Source organism: Anas acuta, chromosome 11 (genome assembly GCF_963932015.1).
Source record: "Anas acuta chromosome 11, bAnaAcu1.1, whole genome shotgun sequence".
NCBI classification, from domain to species: domain Eukaryota; kingdom Metazoa; phylum Chordata; class Aves; order Anseriformes; family Anatidae; genus Anas; species Anas acuta.
Window position 1 is genome coordinate 9,908,166 of NC_088989.1, and position 14,904 is coordinate 9,923,069.

At 39.8% G+C, this 14,904-nt stretch overlaps 2 protein-coding genes across 3 annotated transcripts in view; one reads left to right on the plus strand and one right to left on the minus strand.

Annotated features, from left to right (window-relative positions):
* On the minus strand, positions 1-11,706 carry CCDC174 (coiled-coil domain containing 174). The gene is made up of 11 exons (XM_068694102.1): positions 11,550-11,706; positions 10,962-11,066; positions 9,964-10,064; positions 9,100-9,158; positions 7,825-8,005; positions 5,818-5,913; positions 4,274-4,410; positions 3,790-3,884; positions 3,396-3,543; positions 2,253-2,399; positions 1-1,608 (listed from the first exon to the last, which is right to left on the minus strand). The coding sequence occupies exons 1-11, from the start codon at positions 11,691-11,693 to the stop codon at positions 614-616; spliced, it is 2,208 nt and encodes a 735-aa protein (XP_068550203.1). The 5' UTR covers positions 11,694-11,706; the 3' UTR covers positions 1-613.
* Positions 11,707-13,358: 1,652 nt separating this feature from the next.
* GRIP2 (glutamate receptor interacting protein 2) overlaps positions 13,359-14,904 on the plus strand; it is a 246,488-nt gene continuing 244,942 nt past the window's right edge. Inside the window, exons 1-2 of one of the 2 annotated variants that reach the window (XM_068694240.1) lie at positions 13,359-13,662; positions 14,365-14,433. The gene's annotated coding sequence lies outside the window, so the exon portion shown is untranslated. The remainder of the gene's footprint in view (positions 13,663-14,364; positions 14,434-14,904) is intronic. The other variant, XM_068694238.1, reaches the window with a different exon arrangement.

The window sequence follows — 14,904 nt, forward strand, 5'->3', positions numbered from 1 at the left end:
TTTCAGGTGTCAAGGCTTCTACTTCACTGAAGCATTTATTCTTAGTCTTACCATCATTATTTATTGATTTCTGCAGTGCCTCTCTCCAACTCTGATCTGCTTCACAGAATTACAAGTTATATACAGACCTCAGGAATGCAGAAGGCATTATGACCATGTGGAGTACTTGCCACAACTGTCACTAGATAACATTCTGCACTTCCCGTCTCTGAAGTCAGGAGATTAAGTAGGTAACACATTTCTTAAAATGTTTTTGCATTTAGCAGCAGCAGGCCTGCCATTTCCATAGCGTTTCTACAGATATTAGGGAACTTGTAGTACCTACAACCCCAAAGCTATACTTCAAAGTTCACGCATTAGTGGCAAAGAATAAGAATGTATACTGAACTAGATTCTAGCAGTGCTAGAGAATTTTAATAGAGGAAAAAAAAAAGAAAGAGAATCAACAGGGAAAAAGTACAGCTGTGATGTAACATAGCTTAGGTCTCCATGAGATTTATTTCAATCTACTTACAGATACCTATTTTTCCCAGATGTAGGAAAATATTCTTGCTGACAGATAATTTGACTTAAATTCCTTAAATTATGATTCTTGTTTATTATTTTGCTCAGTTCAAGTCACTTGTCTGTAGTAAGACAGCATATCATCTAAACTTTGGTAAAGTGGTGCTTGATTTTGAGCGTCACCACTGTATGACTGCCCAGGTGGCGGCACGTCTTGAGCACTGCAGTCAAAGGCCTGCCCCGGTGGTGGCACATCTTGAGCACTGCAGTCGCAGCTCTGCCCTGGTGGCTGCAAATTTTGGGTGCTGCAGTCACAGGTGTGCCCTGGTGGCTGCAAATTTTGGGTGCTGCAGTCGCAAGTGTGCCCTGGTGGCTGCAAATTTTGGGTGCTGCAGTCGCAGGTGTGCCCTGGTGGCTGCAAATTCTGGGTGCTGCAGTCACAAGTGTGCCCTGGTGGCTGCAAATTTTGGGTGCTGCAGTCGCAGGTGTGCCCTGGTGGCAGCACGTCCTGCGTGCCGTAGCCATAGGCCTGCATTGAAAATGGCACATCTGGAGCACCATAACCATAACCATGCATTGGTGGCAGCATGTGCTGAGCACCGTAGCCGTAAGTCTGCATCGGAAATGGCATATCATGAATGCCATAGCCATAAGGCTGCCCTGGTGGCAGCACACGTTGAGCACCATAGCCGTAAGCGTGCATTGGTGGTGGCATGTTTTGAGCACCGCAGGTATAAGCATGCGCTGACGGCAGCCCCTCCTGATCATCGCTGCTATCAGTCTCTGATGTTGACCCATCTTCATTGTCGCTGCCAGAGGCCTCCGCTGATGCTGATTTATCTTGAACATCATTGCTGTAAGCTTGCACTGACGGTGGCACAACTGCAGTGCTGCTGGTGTTGGCCTGCACTGATGGCTTCTGCTGGTTTTGTGAAGCTTCTGGTTCTGATTTTTCAAAGGTGGTTTCAGGACTGTTCAAGTTCTGGCTTCTGTAATCATCATCTTTCTTTTGTCCCACAAAATAATCAGAAGGTGGTGCGAATTCTGGATCTCGTTCATCTCTGAGTTCTTCCTGCTTCTTTGACCATTGCCCAAACATCAGTTCTGTTAGAAACAGGGAAAGTAGTAGTTTAAATACAGTTTCCAGTGTCTGAAGATCAGTTAAAGAACGGAACACAGAAGATGCAGCTACTTAAAGCCATCTGAAGTTACTTCTCACCTAGTACTATATTGCTGGCTAAGCTCATAGTCTACTTTTTTCTACAGAGCAGAAACTAAACTAATGAGCATTAAAGATAAGCACTACCCTCTGTATAATTCATCCTAGTCACTTTCAGAGCCTTTAACAGCCATATGTTTTGAAAGACTGCTGATTAGTTAGGGCTGAATTGAAATACAAACCAATCACAGCACTAAAATCTTAATTATTAGAAAAAGGAGATTATTGTAATACCTCTAGTGTGCGTGGGGGAAAACCAGTAACTTCTTTATTTCAACAGAAGTGGTAGATATTCTAATTATTCTAACAGCTGCTGACTTCTGATTAAGGATAGCTCTGAAGCATTGCAACAGAAAGATGATTCAAGATCCCACAAACCTACTCTCTAAGAACAGTAAAAATCTGTTCTTCTGTTCAGTTTTCATTTTTGTTGCTTCCCAGATTTACCATACTTTGTCTCAAAGCAGAAATGAAATCAGCAATATGCACACCGCTTCCAAACAGTGCTTCTCAATCTCTATTTCCTTACCTTTGCCTTTATCCCACTCACGGACATAAGGCACGCCAGGCTTTGTATCTCTTCTCTCCTGGATGACAACCTCAACCTTTCTACTTGCTGAGGTAACTCTCGGAGCCTCCTGTTCAGCTTGTTCTGGACCAGTAGCATCTTTCACCTCTACTTTGCAGAAAGAGCAAGTTTTTGTTAGTAACAGTCTAAAATCTCCCATATGAATTTCATAGGAAGAGTAAGTAGCAATAGTTATTTGCAATAATAAAGCTTATAGTAGTTATCTAGTTTCATTCAACAATGAAATGCATCTGAATAGGGATTTTTTTTAATTAATTCATATTCATTCAGAAAAGATAAGGGATAATCCAGATAATCAGGAAACCCATCTACCAAGAGACACTTCATTGGTTTTCTAGTTGTATCAAAGAAACTGCTGAAAAATCTGTTGCCTAAGAACCCCAAAATGAATGTGCTGAGTAGTATACTGAAACTAGAAAATTGTTAAAAATAAGAACATTAGCACGCATCTCCACTTCGGTAATCCTGGAGAAAACAATTCACATTCTTCTTCTGAACAATAGTAACAGCAGTGGCACACTGCTCTTCGTCATTTCCAGAACACTTCACAGTTAATCGCTTGCTTAGAATTCTGACAAGTTAAATATCAGCTACAATTTACAGTGGGAGATAGACAATATAAGTATCTAGTAGTGTCAGACAGGAGACAGCACAGAGAACTCAAATTCATCATCCCAAATCCTAAAAGCCAGTTGTATGTCCAATTTACAGTCTGCACAACTGCAAGAGCGTATATTATACGATACCAAAATCAACTCGCTAATATTTTTATCTTGCTCATCTTAAAAACCAGCCAGTACAATTTCAGCAGCTCAACTCGCACAATTCCTGCTGTCAGACATGAATCCTAAAAGGACTACATCTATGCACGACATTTCTTCCAGCATTATTAAGCTCTCTCTGGCACGATTTTATATCTACACTTAGTTATATGAACTCCTGCTATTTTAATTTATACTATTTGTATATATAAAATACGTAATAGCAATATATTAAAAGCCCAAGCCTACATCAATTACAGGACGCCTGCCCACTCACTGATACAAGATGAAATAGCAACTGAAAAAAGGCAACCGATCATACCTCCGTTCTCCAGTTTTGCTGCCTCTTCCTCTAACCCATCTTCCCTTAATTTCTTAACCTTCCGTGCTCGAAGTTTAGACAGCCTGGCTTCTAGAGCTGCCTTTCTTTTTTCTTTTATCTGTTCACGTTTATTTCTTTGATCAAGTGTCTAAACAGTAAAGAAAAAACATGAATTAATCTTCCCGTGTTAGCATAATCAACTACATGTCCTCCTTCACTAAACAACAAAAGCAATCATCAGGTACCATGATTCAAAAGGGAAGAGGGCAATTTTTTTTTTTTTTTGGAGTTAGATGCAGGCATTGCTGAGTGTAAGACTTATACAACAAACCAAAGATGGTGACTACTGAAATTATGATGCTTTTACACTGCAATTTGCTTTTTAAACTCATACCTGCTCTCTCAGCATGTCCAGTGTTGCCCGTTGTTTATGTCTAAGCTCTTGGTCACGAGAAAAGGCAAAGTAACCAACACCAAGCTGCCTGGCCTCTGAAAATAAAAAGTTCATGAAGTTCAAGTTACACTCAGTTTACAATCAACAGTAACTACAAGCACCACGTGCCCTGCTTTCAGGCACTGAATTGCAACATACACCACGCTATTTTTATGGCTATAACAGGCTTGTTTAGATGATGCGTGAAGTATCCTAAAGGAGAAAACTGGGTGATGTAATGTATTTTTCAAATTTGATTTGAGAAAAGTGCAATTTGATGAAAGATAAATCTAGATGAATGTCCTGATAGTTTGAATAGTTATTGCAAATGTGATTTAACACATACCTAAAGTTGGCAATACAGGCAACAAAAAACAACTTCCCCTTGCTTCCTCTAAAACCAGTATCTACATGAAGATAAATGATATAAAATATGGAAGTATACCATTTTCTCTAATGTCCTCATAATGTATGGGTCCCATGGGTTTTCTGAGGGCTTCTTCTTCTTCTTTTTCCCACTGCTGCCTCTGAAGTTCTCTCTTCATATCTTCAGATAACAGAGTATTCCCATCAGGGTCTAGTCTAATGAAAAAAAAAAAGAGGGATTATTATAGGGCAGAAGTTATTGGCTCTATAGTATCAAACGATGAAATCATGATTGTGTCTAATCCTCTATTGCAGTTTTTATAAAACAGATCACTGTAGGCATCACCTAGAGATGCAACACTGATGAATATGGTACAAGGTAAAGACAAACAAAGCCACTTCTAAAAGAAGGTACTAGTAGAACATTTTAGTAAGATACTTAAACAAATTGTATCCTTTCCTGAAGGTGTTATGAAATCTTTACCAAAGCACAGAACGAGAAATGACACGTTCACTTTTTTTTTTTGCATCTGTTGGGATGCTAGCAACCACATAAAGCATTATTTCAGATTTAACATAAGAAAATGAGTGGTATTTGAAGGAGCAATAAGCTAGCCATTTACCCCAGAAGTCCATGGCCTTTGGTACCCAATGTAGGAAATATTTTTGTTTTCTCAAGGGAGGCAGCAGGATTTTTTTATTTTTTTAACTAAAGCAGGTTTTACTGACAGACTCATTGATATAAATCCAGAGACTGCAATTTCAAAGCACCCATATTCTCCATCTTACTTTTAAAATAGAGAGAAAACACTAATAAGTTGCCAGCATAAAAGAATTTTCACTTCAGCAACAGTAAAGGCTCCATTAAGGTACCTTTAGATTATTTTCTGAAAACAATTCTCAGTGCTGCCGTAATAATTTTAACAGAAAAGCTGTTAAACACCTAAGTAACAGAAGAGAAAAAACAAACAAATGGAGATGTAACATTTGTATATCATGATGCTGTTGGTTTTGCTAAAAGATTATGAACAGTTTCCAGATTAAAGAGAACCAAGAGTCACTTCTCTGGCATTTTCTGGAAGGTATAAAATACACTTCGTATAAAAAGACCAGTTTTAAAAGATGCATCAGATATCCAAGAGATTGCTAAATCAGTTTATTAAAACTCCTCTCTACAAGCTGTAGTCTGTAAGTGAGGTCTTAGATTTAGTCAGCATTTCCATCAAATATTGTGCCTTGGTAGTTTATTAAAAATTTCATTTATGCTTTTATTTCATATCCGTAGCCTCTGTTCTCTTGGAATTTAAAAAACAGTATACTGACCACATATTTCAATTGCCAGCTACCATGGTGAAATAAACAGAAGCCTTGGAATACTGTATAAATTTATAATAGAAAATTTGATAAAACCACTGTCATGCACAATTTCACTGTAACTACTCTGGCTATTTGTTAAGGCACGATGAAGTAATCAGTAGAAGCTGGCCTAAAGTAAACAGAGAGAAAGAAGTAGCTTCAGTGATTCTGGATTGGGATAACAAAACATAAACCTCTCTTCCTTCTCATTAAAAATAACTATGTTAATACTGCAAGGAACATGTAATTCCATGAAAGAAACCAAACCTTTTCCCTTGAAGCTCTTGATCCATTTTAAGAAGACTTGGCAAATCCTTCTTCATACAGCGTCTAGATCGGCCTAAGAAATCGACATAATCAACCCTGTAATGAAAGAAAAGGAATTTTCACACAGAACTTTTATTTTCAGACTTACAGAACTCTTAACCAGAAGACAGAAGCAGTGACACTTTCCAAAAAGTATTCATCATCTCTCAGTCTCTCCACGTATGACAGTTCCTTCCACCTTTCAATTAGCAGACTCCCAAGGCTACATTCTGAACAGGGCATACGACAGTTTTATCACAGGTATTTACTCAACCCCACTTTGGGCCAGCTGTTTGCCTTGATATTAAGGTGGTGTAAAGAAACGTTCAAAAGTTACTATATCAATTTTCACACCAAAATAAAAGCGATTCCAGTACTTGCTTCCCAGGGTGAAAATAATAATGCAGCATTGACTTCTTGCAGATATGAAATTGCTACAATATACTTCAATTATCAGTCCAAAGCTCATTTAGAATTGGCTGATAGCGTTCATTCAGCTTGTACAACAAAAGCTGACTAAAATTCAAAGTGTTCCTTTGAAGCACATATTGGGTTTCTTATACAATTCTTTATAGTCCTGAACACTTAATTTACAGTTGTCAAAAAAGCTGATAGAGAGCTGTACATATTGTCCAATAAATCTAGAAAGTTCTCTGGCATCAAGCAGCCTCTATTATCCCAATTTAAAGACTTAACATTACAGCTGAAAATGTATGATTGGCAATCTAATTCAGAAACAAACTTTTAAAGATCTGTGCTTTTAGTTATTTAGCTCTTTTATATAATTTCTATGGATATCCAGAGCTTAGTATATACTCAGTGCCCCTTTTTATTATAACGTAACATCCGAAAAAAACAACAACAAAAATTACTTGCATTCTCTATAGTAAAGATATAATTAATGCAAATTAGCCTGCAGCTATGTCAGCACCCAAATATCTTCATTAGGAAATGGCCTCACTGAGAAGAATGATGTATTAATAATGTATGTCATTTAACTGAGATGTAGGCAATGACAGAAAAGCACAATATGAACAGTAAAATTGACTGGTTTAAATTTCCGAAACTTACTGTGATGAGATCAAGAAGTAGTTTGAGCCCATCCTTGGATCACTGCTAGTTTCATCTTGAATTTCAGTACGATACCAGTAATAGGTGTATCTGCCTTTCCAGCCTAGCAATTTTCTGGTCCCTTGCCTGGATTCATTTTCTCAATTTATTCTGAAAAATTACATTGCTAATCTTATCGTGGCCTAATAAACTGGAAAACTGGTGTGCTCTTTTTCATTTTGCTAATTGCTGTTTTAAACTGATTACCAGAATTAAAATCTCCATTCCATAAGCATTTTTCACAATCTGGCTAAGAAAATGTTTAGTCAGACTGGTTTCATAATTAATCCTAATATCTTGGTTGAAAAACTAGTTATTGAAATGTCACAGAAAATTGCTGCAGGCTATTTGCAATTTTGTAGTAAAACAGTGGAAGAAATGCTGGAAAATCATGTGTTTTTCCCCCCAGTCAAAGTTTCCCTCTTACGAGGAGGTTACACAACAAAAATGAGCGCTCATTTTGTAAATCCCACACAACTAGAGAAGACAGATGTAACATAAAAACATTTTGCTAAAGTAGACTTCTGTGCAAGACACCAAAGTGTATAAAATCCTATCAATACTGCAATCAGAACTCCCATAAACTATGCAAGAAAATGAGAGGATATTGCAATGTGTCTCATTTATAGTACATTTCCGTGCCTGATACTTCGCAAAATCTTGTAGGAGGATTCTATTGCAGCGTTACCTATATGGAAAATAACACTAAGGACTGTCTTCTAACGAGACATGAAATAAAAGAACATTACCACCTCTTCTCAATGTGTAACATTAACCAAAAAAAAATAAGTGTCACTCCAGATATTCTGGGGGAACAGAGTTACTTTCCCATGCATCACCCCACTCAGTAGTACCAACCATTCTTCGTCTGGGTCCTCTGGTGGTGGTATTTCCATTTCTGGTTCAGTTTCCTCCTCATCTGCCTCTTTTTCTAAAGTCTTTTTAGCAGCTTCGTTCTGGTACAGTTCCTGTACTTCTCGCTGTTTGTCTATGATCTTCTGAGTGAAATCCACTAGGTACAAATCTTCAGTTTCTTCATCTAAGACAGAAAATCGATTCTTAGAGAACAGCCTTGAAAAGAACAGAACTGAACACAAAATCAATACATAATAGTTGCAATCAACTTCTCAGCTGACAGCAATGCCCCTGACCGTACTTCTGGGGAATACTTAAATCTCATTTGGGGCCAAACAAACTTGGAGCTAAAAACCGGCTCCTCTATTTCTGAATATAGCTTTCAGGCTTTTTCTAAAGCAATTAATTGTTCCTGTAGATTCCAAAGAAGGTTGCAGTCTTTGCACTAAAATATCCTCTATTCATTAGTTATTTCAGAAGTCCAGGGTTTGTTACACAACAGTTCAAATACTTATTTGACGCTCAGAATTTAGCGTGCTGGCAGCAAGCGGTCTTGTACTTTTAAAAAGTGGAGAAAAGTGGTGAGATCAAATTTGGGAAAGATGGACACTAGTAAAGAAAACATGAGAGATTAATTGCAAGGAGATTTTGATTCTATTTTCATAATTACTTCTTGCAAGGGATTGAATGTGTGAAAAAGAAAGGGACAGATTATAATTCTCTAACCCTATTAGCTGCATGACTAACGTTCATACAAGAACCAGCCAGACTCCCCTACTGCTCCTCTGCTCTTCACGAAGTCCAAGAATTAGAATGAAAGATAGAAAATCAGCAACAAAACACAAAGACTGCATAATGGAGAATAAATTAATTTTGTTTTTCTAAGATTCTGTATTGAAAAAACAGAGTATGTTCCACCCATTTAATGACTGACGCACTGAAACAAGCTTATGGTGATTTACTAAGACAGACTGCCCTTCAAAAAGAAATTTTATATTCTCTAGTACTTGTATTTTTCCCCCCTTTCATAGCAGAATAACCCCTGTTAATCACTCTGTATAACAGATCCAAAAAGTTTCCCCATGTAAGCAGTGAATTCAGCGTAGCTGCTGTAAATCACTAGATAGTCAGAAATGCCAACCATTACTTTTGAAACAAATTTATATCTGTCTCTCTATTACATATATAATTTATTTTTTATAAAATAAGTTTAGCAATTTAAATTTTAAAACTAATATTTACATTATGTCATATAAATAATTATTTCAGATTGTTCACCTGGGAAGTCGCCTTTTGCCATCTTCTCATACAGCTTGGCTTTCTCTTCTAGTTTCTTCCTGAGCAAGAAAAAAAAAAATACCCTAAATGTTTGTATTCCCATCAATTCCAAACACAGCTCAAAATGACCAATTCATCCTTAGGTAAATGGGACAGAGAAGTACCAGGAGCGCTAGAAATATTTAGGAGAAGCTGAGCTATGCCTGTTTTTTATTTTGAACCTTAACAGAAGTTTCTGAAGATACACAGATATCCAGTTCCAGAATCTATACTGCAAATAATCTCAATAAAATTATGGAGGTAACCTTTAGTGTAATTTATCAAGTAGACAGGAATATCAAGCCACTAGTATTCCACCTCTATGAAGCTATGGCAGTCTGTCAGATAAATACTGGAAATTAGACCACTGTTTGCAGGAATGAGACGGTGAAGAACTGTTTTGGAAGGACAGAAGGGAGGAAAAGGGAAGGAATAACATGGAGATACACTTATTTTTAGAAGCTGAGGAGAAAACCTTAACTGATTTCTGGAATGGTAGAAAACAATTTGGAAGAGCTAGGAAATGCTTAGAGAAAAACAGCAAATGGGTTACAAATTACATTTGCACTGCTTAATTTATTGTATAACTAACCCATTTAGACTATCAGTCAAATCTTGAAAAAAAAAAAAAAAGAGTGAGCCATTTCCTGTCAAGTCCAAGGTACACTCCATAACATGAATTCTGGTGCATCACTGCCCTGGATTCCCTGTTGGTCTAATGAGAACTGTTGGTCTAATATCCGTGTAACTTCTTCATTATGCTTTTCTAAACATTGAAAAACAAATTCTACAAAGCATTCCTTTCTTACAGAGCACAAGAGTTACCTTGATTTATCTAACGTTTGATCCTCTTCTGCCTTCTGCTCAACATCTTTCTCAGCTCGATTTGCAACTCCTGTGTTTTGTTTGCTCCAGATACTTGGTTTCTGGGGAGTGCAAGTTTGCAACAACAAATAAAACACCAAAGAAAGATGGAAAAAGATTTCAATTCCATAAACCAAACTGTGCAAATCAGTCACGAAGGGCTGGTAAATAACCTCTTAATCATGTTTGAGTTGAGATTACACCTGCTGTGCTGTACAATACAGCAAGTCTGTCCTAAATTACACAGATTGCCATACAATATGGTACGTAAGGACAGGCTGAGAAGCAAACAAAGTCACTCAGAAATCAGACAAAACCAACTCTATCAAAGGTGTTACAGAAAAATAATTAATACGAACAATCTTTCTGACTACTTAACTAGTAAGAGAGCTATGTACTGTTTCTGTTTTATATCTAACATAAAGATAACAGAATAATCAGATTGCTTGTTTACAGAGTAACACTGAATGCTTCACGTCCTTCAAGTATGGCAACTTTACTACTAGAAAACAATGGAATGAATAGAAAACATGCAGTGAAGAATAAAATGAAGAAGTGTGCATTCATTGTTATACACTGTGATACAGAGGAGCACGAAGCAGAGCATTTATTGAGAAAGTTCAGTGATTCTGAAAGAGTCTCTCGTGCTTCCCTGAAGGATGGAAGATGTAAATTACTAGAGTGAAAAACAAACAAACATCTTTTGCTGTAACTACAAAAGCTCCCTAGGGATTGAAGATTAAGAGATGATTTAGATAGGCATACGCATGAGTTTTCTGCTGTGCACAAGAATATCAGCTGGAAATGCACTGATAGAAATGTAAATATTCTTGTGATGAAGATTTAACATTTGAATAGTAACACAGCTCTGAATACTTGTGTATTTAGACTTCAATACATATGAACTGCTTTAGTTTAAGGAGAAAGAATAACAAAAAGAGCAATGGAAAAATTTCTACCTTATTAAGGGGTTTGGGCTTTGCAAAGACGCCAGCATCTTTCAACAGCTTTTCCTTCTTGAATTCCTCTTGCTTTCGGAAGAGTTCTGCTTTGAGATCCACCAGCTACATCAGCAGCAAAAAAGACAAGTCAGCAAACAACACAGACACACCTTACACACACACTGCAGTTACCATACGAAGCAGTAAGCGCATTTCCAGTGAAAAAAACGATCCTCCCACAGTTACACGAGCACCCAACTGATTGTTTTAAACAGAACTTGGGCGCAGCGGCCGCACCAGGCGGGGCACCCCCAGGTCCCCAGCGCCCAGCACCTCACCTCCCCCCGGCTCCTGACCGAGCCTTCCCCAGCTCAGGGCAGGCCGAGGACGAATCCCACGTCCCCCCCGCCCCCGTTATCGCCCCCCCGGGCTGTGAGGGGCCGTGAGGCGCCTCCAGGCCCTGCGAGGCCCGCGGTGCAGAGGGCCCGGGGCCGGCACCACGCAGCGAGCACCCAGCCGCTCGCACACAGCTTTAACACCCAAAGACAGGCTCCTCAGAGCCCGGAGGTTCCCCTGGCCGCCTCCCGGCCGCCCCCGCCCGCTCACCGAGGAGGCGGCCACGTCCAGGGGCTTCTTCCTCCGGTCCATGGCGGCGCAGCCCCGCCGCCCGCCGCGCCTCACGGCACTGCCGCCAAGCGCGGCGCCCTTACGACAGCGCGGCCAGGGCGGGCGGCGCCTCCCCGCCGCCATGTTGGGGAGGTCGGCGTGTGGGGCTGAGGGAGGGATAATTGGGTCGCAGCTTGGTGTTAACAGCAAAACCGCCTCTGTTCTGCCTTGGGTGGTGCTAAGATGAGCCACGAGGCTCTGCTTGGAGCTGCAGACAGCCGTGCCCTGCAACATGTGGCTGCTTTAGCCCTGTGCCCGCTGCCTTGTTGGAGCGTTAGGGATGAGGCGCTGGGGCTGTCCTTGGCCCTCTGCTAGTGTGGGTCCCCCACTAAAACCAGTGTCACCCACTAAACCATGTCCCCAAGCACCACGTCCAGCCTTTCCTCAAACACCACCAGGGATGGGGACACCACCATGTCCCTGGGCAACCCATCCCAACGCCTGGCTGCTCTTTCTGAGAAGAAATGTCCCCTCATTTCCAACCTGAACCTCCCCTGGTGCAACGTGAGGCCATTCCCTCTACTCCTATTGAATGTTTTCTCCTCTCCGTGAAGGCAAAAGGGCTGGCTGATATGTATTAATTCAGAGTGATTCAGAAAATCATGATTATCCGAAGTTACAAGAGGAAGCTGCCTTTCACTTGTCTTTAGTAAAGTAGAAAAATATAAAGTGCTCCGATGTTGTTACTTCACGGTGTGACAGCTGATAGAAGTGTCAGGTGCGGTTCTTTTGATTTTTGGGGATGTGTTGCTTTTGTCTTTAGGACGCTGGAGCAGGCCCATGTAGTATAGTTTATAGACACAGAATTGCAAATTACTGACGTAGATGCTCAGTAGCTAAGTAAGTTACACCTGTATGGGGAGCAGTAAGGGTGCAGTTGGAAAAAAAGCAATTTGTGGCCTTGGAGAAGCTGACCTCCTTCTGGCTTTTTCAAAAACAATGGGAGACAGCAGATACGAAAAAGTGTAGGTCATGATAGAGCCATAAGGTTTGCTGTTTTAGTTTGCAGTGGAAGAAGAGACATGAGCATTACTGAAAAGTAGGACAAAGGAACGAAAACATCTGTGCTGTTCTAATTAAATCTCACTTCAACAAATCATATGTTAAGTGGCCTGTTCAAACATCACCTAGTGACAAAACAAAAAACAGCCCAAGCCCAACACAGGGTTGATTCTGCCCTAACAGTTCCCAACTTTTATCTGGGAGGGGAGGTGGTGGTGTATGTGTGAGGGCACATCCCCCCCTGAAGTACACTGATTCTTCTCCATGTTGCTCATACTCTGTTGTAGTGGTAGGACTCACTTGCTCACCCCTCTGGGTTGCTTATGTTGTAGGTGTAGAGCACTTCAAGGAGCAATTCAAGAGGATTTTTATCTTGATTCTCATAACATGAAGTGTTCCTGAAGAGCTGATAGTCAGGCTTGGTCCCGTATCGCTTCTTGTAACTGCAGGTGTAAAAACATGTCAAGAAATCTTGATCTCTTGTAAACTTGGCTTGTTGAATGTAATGACTACTTCCTAAGCTTAGTAGTGGAGGCTGTAGGATGGGAACCCTAAATGACCAGTTCTAGGAATGTAATACTACGCAGCTGTGTGGGTACTTCAGCACTTCTTTATATTTTCTGACTGAAAGGGAAAATGATTCAAATGCTGCATCTATCCAAGCTGCTACACTGGAAGCAAGAATCTTTAGCTCTCATTCTTTCTCAATTAGCAATCACAATTAACAATCTCAATCCACAAGACCTGGGGGCAGGAAGAAAGGCACAGCCTCTCTGTGTGCTGCCCTACTGCCCCAGGCACACAGCTCAGCTCAATGTGTGTCCCGATGGGTTGCTTTCAAAGCTCTTTGTCAACATCAGTCCAGCAGTCTGTATTTGCTAAGAACTGACAAGTTTTCACACATACTACTCTAACCTGTGGAAGGCTGTTGTGGGGATATTTTCTCTAATCCAGCCCATAGGCATTAATAAAATGCAAATGAGAGAGGAGGAGCTGGAATAAGAACACATCCAAGTTGTGAAGCAAAATCAGCTTAACTTAAAGAAATGAGGTGAGGAAGGCGGGGAAGGGGAATGTATTTTTGGGTGTATAATACAGATTCAGAGTAGCTGTGTGATGCTTTTTTCTTGTTGGGAGTCTGTGAAAGCTATAAAAAAATGCCATGTCTGATCTAAGACTGCTGATAGCCTTGAATTCCTGGGGAATAATTGATTCAGCGCTTCTCATTAGTATGCTGCTCATTTTAGCATGAGGCCTAATTGTGCTTACTTCCACAAAGCTGCATCAACAGAAAAGCTTGTTTATTACTTTTGAGAAAGACGGGGGATGACAGTAGTCTGTTCTAAGGGGATTTTGTATGAAACAGTGGCATTTCAGCATCTTGTAGGATTAGTGAGAGATGTTGCATGAACTCTAAATGAATCAGTTGAAAGCTTGGATGTGGACTTTACCTACATCTCCCTCAGTCCAAAACTGGACAAAATAGGAGCCCAAAACCAAATGATATTGATGTTTGGCAGATTTGCTGTTCTGAGACTTCCTCTTATCATAGATACTAAGAACATCAAAGCTCCGGGGTAGGATAAAACCCATTTTACTTAAGATGAAATAGAACTCTGGACAAATAACAGCTGGATATTTGTGAGATAAGCCTTGCTGCTAGGGCACTGCGTCCTCACATACTTTCATAGCCACTTGACATAAGGCACTTAACAGTGTTTCTCTGAGATGAAGAAATTTTTTTCTCCCCCAGGCTCTTCATCTCAGAAGTTATCGTATGATGGAACGTGCACTATGTCAACAAACACCTTCTTAAAATAGGGTAAGTTTTTTTTTTTTTTTTTTCTCGTCATAGTTTAATTCTCTAGCCAACCAAGAATATACAGTTTGAATTTGGTAAAGACTTAGTTTGTGAGACCAGAAGTGATCGTGGCATAAGCAAAGCTATTTGTAAACTAAGTCCTGTAACATGAGGGATCCCAAGTGCTTCCTTCCTTCGCAGCAAAGACTGCCTCTCTTCCCAAGATGAAGTCACAGCACATCTTTTTTTCTTTTACTGAACTCTGTCTAAAGAGACCTGAAGTACAACCTAGATTTTTGTATTCTTTTTTTTTTTTTTTTTTTGTATTTTAGCATTGCATTTACAAAAATGTTGAATTAGTGCAGCAAAACAGGGGCTGGGAGGGAACCAAAAAAAAAAAAAAACACAAACCACAAGAAAACTACCTTCCTGGTCAAAGTCTAGATGGGCAACATGGGTATTTTTTATTATTATTTTTTTTGAGATCTTTAT